The sequence below is a fragment of the Hydra vulgaris genome, chromosome 14 (genome assembly GCF_038396675.1).
Source record: "Hydra vulgaris chromosome 14, alternate assembly HydraT2T_AEP".
Lineage (NCBI taxonomy): Eukaryota > Metazoa > Cnidaria > Hydrozoa > Anthoathecata > Hydridae > Hydra > Hydra vulgaris.
This window is the reverse complement of record NC_088933.1, coordinates 2,029,369-2,049,178: the sequence shown is the minus strand read 5'-3', so window position 1 is coordinate 2,049,178 and position 19,810 is coordinate 2,029,369. Positions and strand designations below refer to the sequence as shown.

At 27.2% G+C, this 19,810-nt stretch overlaps 1 protein-coding gene across 1 annotated transcript in view; it reads left to right on the top strand.

The window, feature by feature from the left end:
- The window catches only part of LOC136091256 (uncharacterized), a 44,033-nt gene extending 24,531 nt beyond the window's left edge, over nucleotides 1–19,502 (top strand). Inside the window, exons 5-9 of the mRNA XM_065818588.1 lie at nucleotides 1,764–1,893; nucleotides 8,153–8,223; nucleotides 15,718–15,833; nucleotides 18,637–18,801; nucleotides 18,997–19,502. Of these exons, the coding sequence (XP_065674660.1) occupies nucleotides 1,764–1,893; nucleotides 8,153–8,223; nucleotides 15,718–15,833; nucleotides 18,637–18,801; nucleotides 18,997–19,063 (549 nt within the window). The 3' untranslated portion in view covers nucleotides 19,064–19,502. The remainder of the gene's footprint in view (nucleotides 1–1,763; nucleotides 1,894–8,152; nucleotides 8,224–15,717; nucleotides 15,834–18,636; nucleotides 18,802–18,996) is intronic.
- Nucleotides 19,503–19,810: the final 308 nt, after the last annotated feature.

The following is a 19,810-nucleotide window of genomic DNA, read 5'->3' as shown; positions in this document are numbered from 1 at the left end:
AGGAAAGCTTAATTATGAAATATAAATGTAAAAAGATATTTCAAATAAATGAGCATTTATTCTAGATATAAAAAATGTTCAGAGACTTAAATTACAAGTTCTAAGCTTCCTGTCCTCCTTTAGAGAATTTCATCTTCTTTTGATTGTTTGTGTTTTTTGACACTGTAAAGGTAATTTAAACTTCTAGCAGTGGATGGCTACAAGAATTCTGGAGTTTTGCAGTGGAAACATGTTTAAATTAAAGCGGTAATACCAGGGCATACTAAACCTCAATGTAACATGCACTCTGCATTAGTCCTATTGCAAACAATCGCTCTCATTGATTCTCTATAGTCTTTGTCAGTTTTAAGAGCATCAGCCAACATTTCAACATTCTGATGGTAGGTACAGACACAAACACTGTGAGTGCTAGGCAAGTTTGTGGTTATTCACGGTTATAACTGTCTTAAGCTGCATAACTTAAAAAATTCAACTTTAAGTTGTTTAAATGCTACTTGAAGTTTCTTAAATTAATCAATATCAGTGATTTTTGTATGTGTTGCTTGTACCTTATATACACAAAATCTTTTGTGCCAAGGATCATTTGAGTTTGACTCATTATTTTATTAAAAGCATAATAATAAGATTAATGGTTTCACAGAAAAGCAGTTTCCTTTTTTGATGATGGTTTATGTAAATTTGCAATTTTTTTTTTGTTTGTTTTTACTTTTCTGACTTCTTGTATAAGGAAATTAAAAAATTAAAATTAAAATTTAAAGATATGTTTAAAAATTTTGCAGACTTTGGGAGTGATCTTATTCTGGAGTTAGTGTTGATATTTGTATTTTTGCAGAGTATGGTTGAAAACCTGGAAAACTTAGGGATTTTTTCAAATTTTTATAAAATTCGAGGAAAACTCAGGGAAAATAATTTTTTTTTTTCAAAAATATTATGCTAATACAAATAATTATAAGTTTGCAAGATGTAGGTGTTGTTGTAAAAGTTTTAGTTGGTCAAATATTAAGATTGTGTTTAAGTAAGGAAAATAATAGTCCATTGATGAACCTGAAAGAATATAGAAAAGTCAGGGAAAACTCAAGGAATTCAAAAAAACTAACCTCAGGGAAGAATGTACTTTACTCAGGGAATACTCAGGGAAAAATCACAGAAAAACTTTAAAATTATAGTGGCAACCCTGTATATATATATATATATATATATATATATATATATATATATATATATATATATATATATATATATATATATATATATAAGTATATATATATATATATTTAAAAATATATATACATATATATATTTATATATATATGAGTAGAGTCAAGAAGATCCAGCATTCATCATCCTCATATATATATATATATATATATATATATATATATGTATATATATATACATATATATATATATATATATATATATATATATATATATATAAATATATATATATATATTTATGTATATATATACATATATATAGATATATATTTATGTATATATATATATATATATATATATATATATATATATATATATATATATATATATATATATATATATATATATATATATATATATATATATATATGTATATATGTATATATATATATATATATATACATATGAATTATATATATATATATATATATATATATATATATATATATATATATATATATATATATATATATATATATATATATATATATATATATATATATATATATAAATATATATATAAATATATAATAATTTTTTTTAAGGGATCTCTTTATGAAAAAATATCAAATGAGGGTGCTTTAGATGAGAAGACAGCATCAGAAAAATCTTATCAAATTCTATGTGGATTGGAGTACTTACACAATAAAAGTATTATACACAGGGATATTAAAAGTTAGTTCAATGTTTAATTAAATGTTTTTTATTAAACAATTATGATTTTATTTTTATTTTTATTTTACTTTGATACACAAACCTTGATAAATAAGGCCACAGCGCAGAGAAACAGTTTGAATGCAGCACTACCAGGGCATGGTGGGATCGAACATGGAACCTCCTGCTTATGAAGCGAGCACTCTACCACTATTGCATTACCACATCTGTAATATTTGTATACGTTTTGCACAGATGTTTTTAGACATTAAAATTTCAGGTTGGACAGATGCTATTTTTATTCACTCACAGATGTTATTATACTCGCTTTGCTGTAAATACACTTAGTGTATTGACAGTGAAGTGAATATAATAACACAGACATTCTTCTTGAACACATTTTTCTGGTAGGTTTTCACAATTACTTTATCAGTGAGGTTAAAATCACTATCTCCTTTAGCAAATAGATGTTGATTTCTTCTCTAATTTGTTAAAGTTTACATTTATTAATACAGTAATAGTGTAATCAAAAGTGTTCTTTCTATTAAAACATTTTGACAATATCTTTATTTAAAAGTTTAACATCAGTTTTCACAATATCTTCATTGAAAACATTAAATATTCAATATTTCTCTGCTATTTTTTACAAATCAAAAATGAATGTGAGGCAAACCTTAACATGAAAATTAAATGTAAGGCACACCTTAATGTCTAAAAAACATGTCTAAACATGTCTTAACATGTCTAAAAAAATATTCTTTATAATCAATGAATTTTATTTCTTTCATTATTAAAATAATCAAAGAAAAATCTCAAATATAAATGTGTTTGTAGCTTGCTGTCCAAAATCAAATTTTCTAAGTTTTTGTTTTTTACAATATTAGATTTTAAAATTAAATTTTAAACACCATTTTAAAAACAAATTTTAAATGCACATGAAATGGTCCTAAAAACTCATTTTTTTCAAAGTTATAAAATTATAACTTTAAAATAAATGAATATTATATATGCATCGGATATAACATAATCTAAACCCAATTGAAAAAACAAACTAAATTAAAATAATGATTATATTTATTTCATTTAATGATTATTTAGAGGAAACATTCAAAATTTACACAAAGTTGAATTGCTAAAATCATGTTATGAGATTATTTTGATATTTAGAACCTTCATAAAACAAAATTTGATAATTTATCTAAATTTATGATGCTATTTTCTTTGTTCTGGAAATGAATATAATTTATCATACTAATAAAAAAAATTTTAAGCTGCTGGAAGTGTCATCAAAGTTTTAATGATTTGATTAAATTACTTTTACAATTAGTTACTCAATTGATTACTTACACAATTAGTTACTCAATTGATTACTTACGCAATTAGTTAGTCAACTGATTACTTACACAATTACTTACTCAATTGATTACTTACACAATTAGTCACTCAATTGATTACTTACACAATTAGTTACTCAATTGATTACTTACACAATTAGTTCTAAAAAAAATTAGAATGTATTGAAATTCAATGCAAGTTTTGTTTGATTTACTAAAATAAATCTAAAGTTGGAAAGTTTCTAATCTAAAGTTGGAAAGGCAAAAAATAGTTGGATAAGGCAAGAATTAGGTTAGCAAAGCAATGATTGGGTAGGCAAGACTAATTTTATCTTAATAAAAATATTTTAAATTAAATTTTACAAAAGAGAAGTTGCACTTTTTAAATATGTGGGAGAAACAGCAGTTTAAAGTAGGGTTAAACTCTTACTATAGTTTTGTTGGTGGTTTATTAGTTTTATTATTTTATTGATTTACCAGTCAATTAATGTCATTAGATTTTGACATTAATTGACCAGTACACAGTCTTTTCGTTGTTGTTTTGTTATGGTCTCAAAATTACGTTTAATTCGGACAGTAGAAAAACTTTATTTTTTTTGAAATTTCGATTTAGATATGGTCTCAAAGTTACCTTTAATTCAGACCGTCGAGAAGACTTGACTTCTAAACAATATTTTTTCCCGCTTCGTATATTGTTTTTATATCACGACATATTATTGTTATATCACCCAAAATAATTTTTTAACCACTCATTTGGCTTAAATTTATCTGGTCTTATTTTAGTATTTAGTTAATCTTATTACAATATTTTTTAATATATGATTTATCCGCTGATTTTCATGTTATTACTATTATCAAGGAACTTTTATGCTATATTATCTTACATTCATTACTCAGCTTTGTTTTAATTTTCACATGCACAATTTTCATCTTTTATTATTATTAAGAGAATATCTTATATCCTACAGGGTTTGAATGAAGTATCTATGACAGCGTTAGAGTTTTTTTGAAGACTATTGTGTTTTATTTAACTTTGAAAGGGTTTTTAATAAGGTATATTGCCATTTGATTGTTTTTGGTTCATTTGTGCTTGAAGTACCTATGTGGTTTATATGGTCTTAGGGGAAAATTTATTAGTGTTTTCTGTTTGCACACTTTAGTTGTTTTAGTTTTGTTTCTGGCGTTTTTATTTTAATTTTAATTTATTGTGCTTAGTTTTTTCAACCAGTGGTATGGTAAGTGATTTAATTAATTATTTTTGTTTATATTGTGCAGTAGATCTACACTTTTCATATCATTTCATCAAAAAAATATTAGTATTTTACAAATTTGGGTATGGTTGGGTTTTGGCTATTTGTAGTGAATCCTTTTTTACTGCAGTATGGAGTGGGCGTAAGTTGCGTGGTAAAGCATAAGTGGCAATGACATTTGTCTGATGGGATAAACTAGTTATAAGTGCTGATCCTCATCAAAACGCCAGTAATAATAGACGCTGAGGAGAAGTTTATTACTTAATCGCTACATAAATTATGTTTACACATTAGCATTAATGTTTTTTTTTCCATTCTTAGGCCTTTCATTGTTGCATACATACTTTTTATTTTTCTAATCAATTTTTTGTTATATTTTATTTATTTATTTATTTCTTTGGTGACATATTTTTTGTATATTTTTGTTCATATTAGTGTTTATAAAACAAGTTATTGTTTATTATTATTGTTAGTACTGTTTAAGTGCATTGTCTGTCTTATTCATTTTTAAATATTCCTCTATTAATTTTGTCTTGACAACTGTCAAAATATGCTTTGTTCGAAAAATAATTCTTCTTTATTCTAATGTACTTCATTTCTTCCCTCAGGCGTTCACTGCTCGTGTGTGACCATTCGGTGAATTTTATATATGCCAGATTTATATATATGCCAAAGTTTTTAAATACTATTTGGCCTTGCCCGTAAGGGTTTAATTATTGTGTTGTAATCCATGGGTAACTAAGTGTTTTGAACATAAATTCAATTTAAAAAAGCTTTTCAAAAACAAGGATGTGTACAAAAGATGTCCTAACGGAATTCTTAATTTTAGTTCAGATTTGGTTCAGATTGAAAACACTAATTTATGTCCAAATTTGAACATACAATGTATGTCTAAATTTGAATGTTTAATGTACATCCATATTTGAATGTATACTGCATTTCCAAATTTTATATCAGAATTTACATTGTAAATTAGAATTTAAAGTTGAAAGTACAAATTTGACTTAAAAAAACCTAATTACAAGCTTATTCTGAACTAAAGTTTATTTAAAAATGTATTTTTGAAACTTTCTTTTTCAAAATACTAAAACACCATTTAGTTTAAAATATCAACAAAAACTAAAAATAAAAACCACTCATTAAAGATTATTGAGATTTATTATTATAAAAATCTTGTTCTCCTTCTGCTCTACAGCCACGCCCACCACTATCTTTACTGTTGGAAGCATGTTTTAGAACATTACCAATAGACTGGTGCACCTCATCTTTTGTATACTTTGGCATGCTATCTAAAATAATTTAAACATTAGTATTTTACTAATAATTAAAAATATATATATTTTTTAAAACAAGAACAAAATAACTTGGCTAATAGCATTAAAATGTTTATATTATATACAAGATCAATCTCTGATTTCCTTAATTAATCGGCAAACTTAACACAGCAAATTAAGCACTTCTTTTAATTAACTTCAAATATATAGCTTATCATCTACTAACAAGGAGCTAATAGTTTACTCCACCATTTTAACTGACAAAGCAATGTTTTTTTTACTTTATACTTAATCAGAAACTTTTATTTAATTATAATTAATATACTATAAGTATATACTTATTAATTATATAAGTATATACTATGAACTCATTATTTCAATTAAATTTAATAAAACGCAGTCTTTTCGAAAAATGTTCAAGTAGAAAACAACATAGCCACAATGACTAGAAGTGGTACTTTTGGAACATTTAAAGCATTCTACTGTCAAAGTTACCCCAGAAAGAGGTTAACATTGACATTCAAATTACAGGAACAAAAATAATAATTTGTCAATAATATTACACAAAAAATTAAAATTTTTAACAGTTTATGACAGCAATATCATTAGTAAACACTTAGAAATGTTGGATACCAAATTTTTTTTGTTGCATGCTAGAGAAAAATTTTTTTTTGTAAAGATGTGTCAATGTTACACCACTGTACCTTAATCGTAAAGATTTTTATTGTATCATTTAAAAAAGCAAAAATGTAGTTTCATATTCACAAACAAAAATAGCCATAATTATGTAATAAATGTAAGTTTTTAATACAAGGAAAAAGAGAGACAGTGCTTATCTTGTTGTTTATTACGTAGCATCAAGAGAAGTCAAGCTCATTCCCATACTATAACAGCAGTTTCCTTTGCCATATATCTTTTTTGAAGGTTCAGTTTTAGTTCATGGACAAATGGACGAGTTTTAGACGTACACAGAACATACAATGAACATACTTGTGCCCACTGGGGTATATTTAAAAACTAGTAGGTACATAAAGGTTAATATTCATCAGAAGAACAAAAAAACTTGGGTTCTAAACTGGACTTCAATTTCAAATACCTAAGTTTTTAAATTCTAGCTCAAATGCTAAAATAGTAGAATTTTGAGTTGAAAATTTGTGACAACATTTTTTGCTGTTTCAAAGATAGGTTGGTTTAAAAAAATGACTTGAAAGAGAGCTGCATCTCTTAAAGTTTTGTTCAATGTGCAGGATGACATCTTTTCAACAAGTTATGTTCAATGTACAAGATGACATCTTTTCAACAAGTTTTGTTCAATGTGCAGGATGACATCTTTTCAACAAGTTTTGTTCAGTGTACAGGATGAGATCTTTTCAACAAGTTTTGTTCAATGTGCAGGATGACATCTTTTCAACAAGTTTTGTTCAGTGTACAGGATGAGATCTTTTCAACAAGTTTTGTTCAATGTGCAGGATGACATCAACAAGTTTCCAGTGTAAGCAATTTTTTCATGCAGCTGGATTATTAGTGATAAAAATTAGATTAAGTAACATATTTTATTAAAAAAAAAAAATCTTATTGTGTTTTATTAACGTTTTTATATTTTATGTTATTTTATTAACAAGCTTGTATATTATTTTTTTTATTTTTTTATTTTTATTTAAACAATCAAGGTTGTTAAATTTTTTAGTTTAGTTAAATAAAAGTTTTATAAATTTAAATTTGTTTCTCTCAAATCATTTTATTGAAAACAGTATTTAAAATAATAGATCTAGTGCCCAGGAACTTAGTGTTCAGGGAATCAGGAATATGCGTAATAAACTTAGTTTAAAATTTTTTTAAATCTTATTTTAATCTTATTACTACACCTTTATTATATTTAAAATTATTTAAAAGAAAACTTGTATTGCATGTGGTAGCTCAGAGTGTTCACAATGTTGTGCGTGGATGGTTGTCCCTGTTAGTACTTTTTGTTTGCATTGTTAAGGCTAGATACAAGTGCTCTTTGCTAACACCTTGTCTTAATGGAAATTTATTATATGCTTATTGCTCAGTGCAACAAGTACTTTATGTTCAAGCTAAGTTCTCTCATAATTTAAGTGGTTAGGGTTTTTAACATTAAATTTAATAGATAAATTAGTGGAAAAGCTCCTTTTAAGTAGATATTTAGTTTTAGCTATCTTGTCTCATCATAAAAAGAGAAGTAATTAGATCCCAGATCTCATAACCATGTATAAGAGATAAAATGTTAGACTTGCTTTTAATGATACTGTTAAAGGTTTTTTTAAAAAAAACTCCAGAATTTTGACATATACTTCAAATGATAAGCAGATTCTAAATCCCAACTTATATTATAATTTTTTTTCTATGGTCATAAATTATTTTTATAAAAAATTTGGAATTAATAAATTCTCTTTTATTGTAGGTGCCAATATATTATTAGATTTACATGGGAACTGCAAGCTTGCTGACTTTGGTATATCAAAACAGATACAAGTAGAGATACTTTTTATTTTATCTATTTACTTTTGTTAATAAGTTTACTCATAGGACTTATGATAGTTGTTCATAAGTTTACTCATAGGACTTATGATAGTTGTTAATAAGTTTACTCATACGACTTATGATAGTGTCACTCAATAATTCATTAAATTTGAGAATAAAATGTTTTTCAGAATTTTTTTAAATTGATTTTGTTTAAGATGGAGAAAAGGTATTTTAGGATGTAGTTTTTTGGACTCATTTAAAAAGCATACAAGGCTTCTGCTCTGTTCACAGACACACTGATAAACAATTGAAAGTTTATCTTACTTCTGGGTTTTAAAAGATGGTATATTCAGTTTTCCATTATATATATTTCTAGTAGAGTTGGAGTGTACTAGTCTACTTTCTGTGAATAAGTTTGTAAATGGAAGATGGTAAATTTTTATTTAAGGAGTCAAAAACAAAAAGAAGATTAGCATACTTTACTAACGCTGGAAATGTTAAAATGTTAAGTTTTTTGAAGGACTGATGTATCTGACTAATTTGAGGAACCTCTAAAGTTACAGGAAATTACAAAGGGTACTGTCCATAGAGGACAACTTTTATACTATGATTGGAAAGAAAGGATTCAATAATCTTAAAGATGATATCCGATACACAGTAAGAAGAGTGTTTATGGAGAAGACCATTATGCCAAACTTTATCAAAGTCTTTAGAATTATCAATAGCACTAGGCTTAACCTTTCCACATCTGTCTAATGCACAATAAAACCTATCAGTTATTACTGCTAACTAATCAGCAGTAGATTGAGAAGATCAAATCCATATTGTTAATGAAATTTCGGCTGGAACGAGAATTATACTTAGGGATCGTCCATAAAGTATGCACTCTCGGAGGCGAAGAGGGGGTCTGCAAATGGCGTATATAAGATGGGGGCAGGAGGTTAACTATAAAAGTAAGGAGACACTTTATTGAAAAAAAAAATTATGAAATATTAGGTAGGTAGGTTAAAAGCGTAGGAAATTTAAAGGAAGTGAGGGATACTTAAAAAAGTGTAGAGCAAAATGCTTGGGGGGGGGGGGTAGAGATTTGAAGTAAAAGCGTACATTAGGGTAGGTCGATTTTAATTCCGCATATTGCGTAATATTGCAGTAGTTGGAGACAGTTAAAATATGATTACTCTCAAAATTTGAGAGATTTTGGATGAAGAATCGCTTGCGGATTTAAATTCAAAGATTTGTACGATTACGCGATAAAACACCTTAAAAGGCGTTATATGCAAAAATTGACGTTTCAAATATGTTCATTTTTTTTTTTTTAATTAACTGCATTTCTGAATGATTTAAGTTTATAATAATTTATAACAATTAAGCTAATTTTATAACAACTTGTTAACTATTTGAAAATTTAAAAAGCGAAACTTTTATTTTTATATTTACGTAAGAATATCAAAATAAACATTATTTTTACAATTTAAAACATTTTGAACATGGTTATATATATTTAGGAAAACATTTTTAATTAAAAAATATCATCATAAGAATGGAAATAATGCCCTTTTGAAACATATGGTTTACGCATCTTCCTGCTAAGTAGTTTAGTTAAAATGCAGCTGTGTCGATTCTCGAATCCATAGACATATTGGGATGCTTCCGACACAAGTTTTACCGCTCGCTCAACACTCTGGGAATGAGATGGAAAGTCGGGGATTTCAGGTTCAACATTATTGTCAATCATATATTGGATTTGCTCAATTGAAAAATTTTGTGTTGTTGGGGGCTCCGAAAATTTAGTATTGATGATGTCAACCAACTCATACCAATGATTAGCATTAAAATTAATTTCCGGAATTTTCTTCAATTTTACTTCCAAACTTTTGTTGTTTACTCTATAAATATAAATCAAAGGCAATTACCACATTTTATGTGTCTTTTTTTTAAATTTATTTTAGTTAATTATAAAAAAAATACCTTTGCCTTAGAGCCAGTAAGATTTGAAAACCAAAGTTTCGTATATTGATGTCATTATCTTTTATCATAGCATAAAGAATATTTTCAGGTTTTAGACACAATGCGTTGTTTTTAATGTTTTTTTTAACAATATGTTTAACATCATCAAAGGGGAGATTATTTATTCTAGTAATAGTAGAAAAAATAAGGCGTGGGGATTCGTGAAATTTTGAAGATTTTTTTATTTCGAACCACGCTGGAGCGTAAACCTGAACAATAAAATATACAAGTTTTTTTAAGGAAACGGTTGGTTGACTATCTCTAGTATACAAACAAAGAAGGCAAATAGCTAGTGTTAACCACCTTGCATGGTTAAGCGGTCCAATTTTATAGGCAGCCCATTTATCAGAAACTTTACCAATATCTATTCCTTTGCAATATTCAAATAAAAGTCTTTGATCGCAACTAAGGTCTGTTAGTATTTCTTCTGGAATATATTTATCTACAATTGGATTTTCAATACATTCAAACGAAACTTGATTTCTATCCTGAATGTTTTCAGCACATCTTTTGCCAAGTAGACCACTGAAGCTACTTGGCCCGGTTGTGTCACCATCAAGTTTCACAAAAAGAGCTCGTAACAGAAGTTCATTTTGATGTAAGGCGCATCCAATTAGATGTAGTTTTCTTTTTAAAAACTCTTCTAGTTTTACAACTAAGCCACTTATTGGTCCAGTATTGGTAGCAGCATTATCAAGAAGAACAGCTTGTATACTTTCCAAACTGTTATGTTCTTGTAAAACACTGAACGTTTCGGTAGCAAGAACTAAGCCTGTAGCACCAGTGACAGGAATCGTCCTATGAGTCAAATAATTTCCACTCGATTCTCCATCTTCATAGGTAAATGTGAGGTGATGTTCAGGTTTAATGCATTTCTTCAGCACTTCACCTTGAGGTGAGTTTATTACTTTACTTGTTTTAGTTATCTGATCGAGCTTGCTATCAACCCCAAGACAAATTAACTGTTTTTTTTGTTCTGAGTCCACATCTTCACTAACAATTTTTACTTTTGACTTGGCCCTATCTAATTTGCATTTATCAATCAAAATATCTTTTATATCAACATCACTTTTCAGGAGATATTTTATGTCATATAGTAAAGCATTTGCAAGGGCTGCACCTACGTTTGACGAACACTCGTTTCTGACTAGTTCCATTGCAAATCTTGGAAGTTTAACCAAGTTGTATTTTCCAATAGGATTATTTATTGGTTTCCATTCACCTTCATCCTAAAAAAAGTTAATACAATAAAATACTTTTTGTTTCATCTACTACAAATTTTTCATGTATTTATAAAATATTTACCTCCGTAATGGTTAAATCACTTGTTTCTTCATTTAAGTTTACGTGTCGTATGAGGGATTCATCTTCATCAACTAGCTTATGAGATATTTTTTTTCGTTCTTTATCAAGTCTTTGGATCCTTTTGACAGAAAATCTATCAACGGAAGAAAGTTGATATGCACCTTTTGGACCAATTTTTTTCCTCTGATCACGAAGATAAGCTCTGTCTTCAAGAGGTACTTTATTACTTTGAGAGCAAAGGCATACAATATGTTCTTCTATGCAATTTTCTTTATTGCATGAAACTTTTCTGTCACTACAGGGAAACACATCTAATGAACAGGAACATGCAGAAATATCAAAAAGTTTGTCTAAGTTTGCATCAAGATTTCTTTTAGCGCTTGCTTTTCCGTGCTTGCGATTAATATCCTTAACAAGTACGAGAAGATCTTTAACTTTCCTATTAATAGATTTATCCGTTATAAGAGGTAAACTTGGGTTTACTGTAGCCCAAATTGATTTTATGTTTTTGCTTATTTGCTGAGTCACTAATACGATATCTGCATTTGGATTTATATGAACAAGGTAGTAATAATACTGAATAACCTGTCTAAAAGTGCTTGGATCTGTTATTGATAATTCACATGGGCCACCACAATATTTTTTTTCACTTTTCATCCGTGTAATTGTAGCCTTTACTTTTGGCATTTCTCGTGGACTAATTATAAATGTAAACTATATTAAAGTATATCACTTAGAGTCATGGGTAACAGCGTGACTTTTTAGTAGGGGTAAAAGCACCAAAAAAACCTAAAATATCAAAACTTACTATTAAAAATCAGCTTAGCTAAAAAATAAAGAATTAAAACCCTTTTTTGAAAAAACTAGGGGGCCCATGGCCCCCTCGTTTTCAAAATTAGGGGGTCATGGGCCCCCATCATTTTCATTCAGGAATTGAGTAAAACCATAAGTTCCTCCGACTAAATTAAGTAAATCCATTAGTTCCTTCGAAAAGTTGCAAAACAAAAATTATTTAGTATAAACAGGTAAAAACATTACTCTAAATATAATAATCATAAGTATTTACCTTTGGTATTAAAAAATTTCTTTAATTTGCGATTTTTTTTTGAACCTACTTTTTAATACTTAATATTTAATTTTAAAACTAATTTTTAAATACAAACAAGATATAATACTTTTAAATACAAACAAGAACTTTTAAATACAAAAAAGATTTGCAAAATTTAAATTTAAATGCGTGTAAACGATTTAGCGAAAATTTATTGGCTTCTTAAAACAATTGCGCTTTTTAAGAAATCGTTTATTGGTTACTTTATAAATTCGAAACAAGATATTTTAAAACGAGATTATTATACTTAAAATAAAATATTTCAACATTTGAAATTCACAGTTTAACAAAGCTAGTCCAAAATTAAGACTTGAAATGTAAATCCGCAAGCCATTTTTAAACCAGGATACTTGAGATTTGGCAAAACCTCATTTCTAACTTAGACACAGTAACTGCAACATTACGCAACTTAAAATTCAAAAAAAAAGCTAAAATCGACCTACCCTAGCGTACATACTTTATGGACAACCCCATATGTAATTTTTTACCTTCAAGATTGAAAGTAAAGGCCTGTACCTCACCATAGTGGGTACATAATAAATATTTGTAACCTATAATATAAATATATATATATATATATATTTATACATATATATATATATATATATATATATATATATATATATATATATAAGTATATATATATATATATATATATATATATATATATAAGTATATATATATATATATATATATATATATATATATATATATATATATTATATATATATATATATATATATATATATATTTATATATATTTATATATATATATATATGGTTCTATGGTTCTTGTTTCATTTAAATCTAATATTTTGTTTTTATTTTAATTTAATTTTATTTATTAAAAGTTTTAACCTGCATAATATTTATACTTAAAATTATTTCTTTGTTTTCTATTTTTTCATTTAGATTAAAATTGAAATATTTTCTATATTAGCATCCTATACTTTTTGATTGTTTAAAATTAAAGTTTCATTTAAAATGAGACTATACTATTCTCAGAGGCAGGTAACATTTTTGATGAAAAAAGAGCTAGTTTGTTGCCCAAAACTGGACAGCAACTCTTTTTGCACCACAATAATATTAATCTTTTAAAAATCTATACATAATTGATTACTGCTATTAAAATTACATAGTTTTTTTAAGAATTTTGTATTTTTTACCAAGGTTTACCTATATTTTATTCATTGCCCTGTAGAACAATGATTCTTTGATTTAATTAACACAGTCTGTATCACATGTCTTTAAATTCTGGCATTCCGGCCTGAAAAGTTTTAATTCCGGCCAGAATGGAAATCACCTAAAAGTTAGAATTCCCGGCTGGAATTCCAGTACATCCCTATTAAAGATGCAAAAACCTTGCTTATGATAGGAAGAAGACTAATAGGACAGTAGTTAGACAAGTTAGATTGCTCTCCTGAATGTTTGAAAATAGCAATAGCAGGTACCTCTTTCCGACAGGCTGGAAAACAAGACTCTAATAAGCACTTGTTAAATAGTTTTGAAAGTATAGACGACAGATCCGGAGAACACTCCTGCAAGACTATAACAGGTTTGTTGTCCAAATTACAAGCTGAAGAAAAGTCTTAGCAGGAAATCACTTTAGATACAGAAGCTGGAGTGATGCAAATGTCAAGCAATGGATCAACCTGTTTTTTGGCTATATCAGGTAAAATGCAACTAGTGGAATCAAGAGATGATATTGATGAAAAGTTCTTAGCAAACAATTCAGCTTTGTCTTTAGGTGAGGTGACAAAATCTGAACTGTACAACAAAGGTGGAATAACAGATAGAATATCTACCATATACCAATTTATAAAAGAAGTTATAAAAAAAACTGTTCAAAATGATCACTTTTCGGATATGTTTTATCAATTCTTAAGTATTATAGAAATATTCCATAAGTAAAAATGTATTGTAATTTTTAATCGTAAACTTATTGAAACTAGAATAACAGATAGAATAATAGATAGAACAGGTAGAATGTGTGGAATCAAGAGGTTCAATTGATGAAAAGTTCTTAGCAAACAAACTTTTCCTTTAGGTTAGGTAACAAATCCTGAACCATGGAAGATAGGTGAAATCACAGCCCTTATTATAGACACTGTTAAAGATTCTCCAGAAGTCTCTGGAACCTAATTTTTGACATAAAATACAAGATTTTCTGACCTGAAAATAGTGGACTTTGGCATTAGACAAAACTTTTTCATGATGGTTTCTAGCAGTTGTACACAGACGTCTGTTTTCTAAAGAATTGTTCTGGCGATAGATATTAAAGTAATGGTTACGATTAGAATTGGCAGCTGTATAATTAAAGGAAAACCATGGAGAAGAGTGAGGCTTGACTTGTGTCGAGAGGGAATAAAAGATTCTATGCCAGCCTGAATCCAAGATGTTGAAGAACATTTGTCTGTAGGAAGATAAATGATTAGAGACTTTATTTAAATGAACAGACGGGAAAGATTTGTAGACAGAGGTGAAGTATCAGTTTTAAGAATTTTATGATAAGAAAATAGCAATTTAAATTTGTTTTCTGGTACATCATTGATGGAAAGATGCTTTCAATACAGTTTACACTATGCTGCAATGAGCGACTTAATTGTAGCAAACTGTATCTAATATCATTCCTTATATTTCTTTATTAAATAAAAGGCAATTGTTCTTATCAAAACAGTTAAAGTTTTTTTTTAGTAATATAATTATCAGTTATGATGAATGTGGCTTATTAAATACATTTTATGTTTGACACACAGCTGTTACTTATTTTTACAGTAATTCTTTTTAAAAGTGTATCGGAATTTATGATTAACATTGAAGTGTTTGTTTTTTCATGGAATACCAAACCAGCAACATCATTCAACTATTTTGATTTTTAAACATGGTTCATTTATAAAATATTTTTTGAGTTTGTTCTTTGTGCTTTTTTGATTTTGTTTTGTTTTTTGGAATTAAAATGATATTGAAATAATTTAATTAAAGATTATTAATATAGATATTGTAGGATGAAACTTTTTAAAATGAAACTTTGTAGATTGTTATTTTTATGATTCGTATGAATCATTAGAAATTATATGTTTTAGACAATTCGTTCTTATGCAGGATGTAAAACATATGCTGGAACACCTTACTGGATGAGTCCTGAGGTCATTAATGCAACTGTTCTTAATACTGAATATGGAAAGAAAGCTGATATATGGTATTTTTTTAATGTTTTAAATGTAAAATTCAATATATTTTTTCAAAGTAAGTTTTTCATCTAATCAAATCTATAGTGGTTTTTTTAATGTTTTAAATGTAAAGTTCAATTAAGTTCATGTTTTGTGTACAATAGTTTAACAATCTTAACTGCTTGAATTTTTTCAAAGTTTTTCATTTAATATACGTTACTATAGTGGCTATAAATTCACTAATGAAAATTGATACCGTTATATTAAGCTATGAAGCAACCCTTTTGGACCTAATTAATAGCTACTTTGGATGTAGAGCTACTAATTTTTGTTCATTTGTTTTGTTTTTTGACACCAAGTTTTATTTAAATATTTTGATGTTGTTACTTCTGAGGTGTGTTGGCACAATGTATACACAGCGAAATTGCTTATCTTTGTAAGAAATATTTTCTTTAAAACAAAAAATATATTTCTTGTTAAATAAATTTCCTACCTGCATTTTATTTCTTCATATAAGAAATATATATATATTTTTTCTTTAAATATATATGTAATTCTTTATTTATTTCAATTTACCTCCCCAAGGCCATGAAGGCTACCACACAGTCAAGGAGGCTTCTTTAATTGAGATTAAAACCCTCTCTCAACTCTATAACTCCGAAACACAAACCTTGACAAACAAGGCTGCTGCGTGGAAAAACAAGTCAAATGCAGTGCTACCAGAAATGTGATAGAGATCAAACTTGGAACTTCGTGCTTATGAGGCAAGCGCTCTGCCACTACACCACTACTGCATAATCTTGGTTTAAAAATTAAATTTTCTAATTATAGACAATCGGTTAACGATTTCGCTGTGAATCTTAAAACAAGAAATATATTTCTTGTTTTATGATTCTTAGCAAAATCATAAATGCATTGCATCAAAATGATTTAATCCAAATTTACTCATTTTAATTATTCCAAAATTTTAAGTAATAAACTTTTCTTTTTATATTAAAAATTTCTTTAATTTACGATTTTGAGGTTTTCCAAAATTTTTATTAGGAAATTATTTTGAAGGGCAAGATTTGTTAGAAATTTACTTTACTCAATTTTAGTCAATTTGATTATTGTAATTCTATTTTAGTCCAGTTTACAAATAAAAATGGTTATTATAGATAAAAATTTATGATTTTTTTTATTTCATATTTTATTACATTGCCTTTTTAAATTAAATTAAATATTTAGATGCAACAGAAGTAAATATGGACAAATATGTCATCAACATAAATCTTGCATTTATTTTCTTTGTTTCTGGCAGGTTTGGAACCCTTCTTCAGTTAAGGGTGTTATTTACATTTGCTTTAGATTACGAGTTTAGAAGTTTTGTCAAATGATTTTTGAAAGAGTTAGTGTAGTAGTCATAGAACAAGAGCTTCTTATCGGACTGAAAAGTAACTCAAAGTAATTTGGTTGATTTAAAAGAGTTACAGTAGAGTGGCCTGTAAGTCCAATGCTATAGATGGTTGAATGGATTTGACAATCAAAGAGATAAAGATTGTTATCGGATTGCTTTTTGCTGAAACTGCTTGGAATTGATTGTTGAGTGAGTTGGATATTTTGATTTTCAAAATAATTTTGAAAAATGATTGCCACTGGTGATTTCCATTCATTAAATCTGATTTACAACAGAATTGTGAATTTTTGAAATATTTTTTTTTTTAATTTTTTTCTTGTGTGTGTGTGTGTGTGTGTGTGTGTGTTTATATATATATATATATATATATATATATATATATATATATATATATATATATATATATATATATATATATATATATATATATATATATATATATATATATATATATATATATATTCATATATATATTGTTACAGTTTTGTTAATAGTTCACCTTAACGTTAGGCAAAAATTTAAGTCTTTGGTCTTGAAAATGTTTGCATAGGCCTTGGCCTTGAAACTCTTATTCTTGGGCTTGACCTCAAAACTCTTGGCCTTGTAACATGTGTCCTTGGCCTTGGCCTTGTAAACAACTCTTCTTTGAGGTCTATTTAATAGTTGCTATTGTTTAATCACAAATTTCTATAAACATTTAAAGAGCTCATTAGTTTCTATAAATTAAAATCATGGGTTCAAAAATTAAGTATTTAAAACAGGTATAACTGTTACAGGTCCTATTTTTAAAACAGTTTTGATCGCCAACTCTTTTAGTTTTATTGGTTTTGTATAGCAAAAGAAATAAAATGTCCGTTTTTTTATGTTAATGAATAAATAATATAATTATTTTTATGTTAAAAAAAAAATTTTTATATATTTTCATTGAATTGATAATTTTGTTATCTCATCTCCCATCCCCTTTTTCTTTCCATTCATACTGTGATGACAAAGAGTTGTAAAATTTTAATATTTTTACTGTCTTATAATTAATTCATTACTATTCATGTTAATTCACAGGTTTGACTTTTCAAAAATATGCAGGCGACATTAGCAATACTTCTTCGGCACAACTGACTGCAACTTTAACATACTTCTTTGGCTTAACTGACTTTTTTTTTTGTGGAATTTTTTACCTTATGGCCGTGCATTATTATTAGCATTATTGTTAGTAACTTTATTTACAAACAAAACTAAACCAAGTTTTATTATTCTGTCTGTATACCTACCTAATGTGTTATAATGTGGCTGATTTTTTTTAACTTGTAATAAACTCTTTTTTAACTTATCAGTTTCTTAATCTAAACTTGTTAAATTATTTAATGAATTTACGTCTAATAATGACACTATCACTATGACCAGGATCAGAATGATGATCAAAGTTATTTTATCAACAGGTCATTTGGTTGTACTGTGCTTGAAATGCTAACACAAAAGCCGCCATGGTCTCATTTAGATCCTACGTCTGCTATATTCCACATTGGTACAAAACAAACTATACCCCATCTGCCTGGTAACTCGTCTGGTTCATGCAAAACATTTGTAGATGATTGTTTTCAAAGGTAGTTAGCAAATTAAATAATTCGTTGTAGTTTTTATTTTTTTTTTAGATTTTTGTAAATTTTTTTTAAAAGTTTTTACAAATAATGTTTGTCGTCCAATGATTTTTTTAATGCTAAATTTTTATTCGACGTCTTTTTTGTTTTGTTTGTTTTTTTGTTTTTAAAAACAAGAATAGTATTCATTTCTTGTTATAGTGACCCAAAATTACGACCAAGTGCATTGCAACTGTTGTCTTATGGTTGGGTTCAAAGATGTTCATAGAATGAAGTTTGTAACTGGTTGATAATGAAATTTATGATAGTGAAATGCATCTTTTGAATTCATCAATCATTTTTACAAGTAACCATCGATAGGTTTCGCAAGTAAATATCGATACTTTTAATGCGCGATAAAAATAATTTTTACATGATACCAGGAAAATTAGGCTGCATTTGAAAAACTTTAAAATGACAATGCAAGAATTATTACAATGTAGAGGCTGAAACTTTAATGAAGCTACGTTAATTTGCGTTATAAAAAATATTTACAACTTTTCGAAGCCTTTTTAAAATAGAGCATAAAATTCTTTCTATTTTTTTTATATTTTAGTAAATGTAATTATAGTTTGTTTTGTCATTCAGAGTAAGAAAAACTTTTTTTTTGTTTTTGTTTTTTAATAAAACAATTTAATAATACAAGAAGAGAAGAAAATTTTATGTCACTTGATTAGTTTTGCCAAATTTTTATTATTAATTTTTTGCTGTTTTTATTTGATTTTTAAACGATTTACGCGCATTCCTGCAGGCAGAAAATTTATATATTAGGGTGTATCCAAAAGAAAACCTAGAAAGTTTTTTCCATTCTCTAAGGTGCAAATAGAATAAAAATACCCAAAACACGTTTTTATTTGTGTAAAAACGATATCTGTAACATGACCGTGGACAAGTAGTATTGTTGATATTAAAGTTTTGTATAATAATCAATTTGGCTTCCAGAGAAACAATTCTACTGAACACGCCATACTCCAAC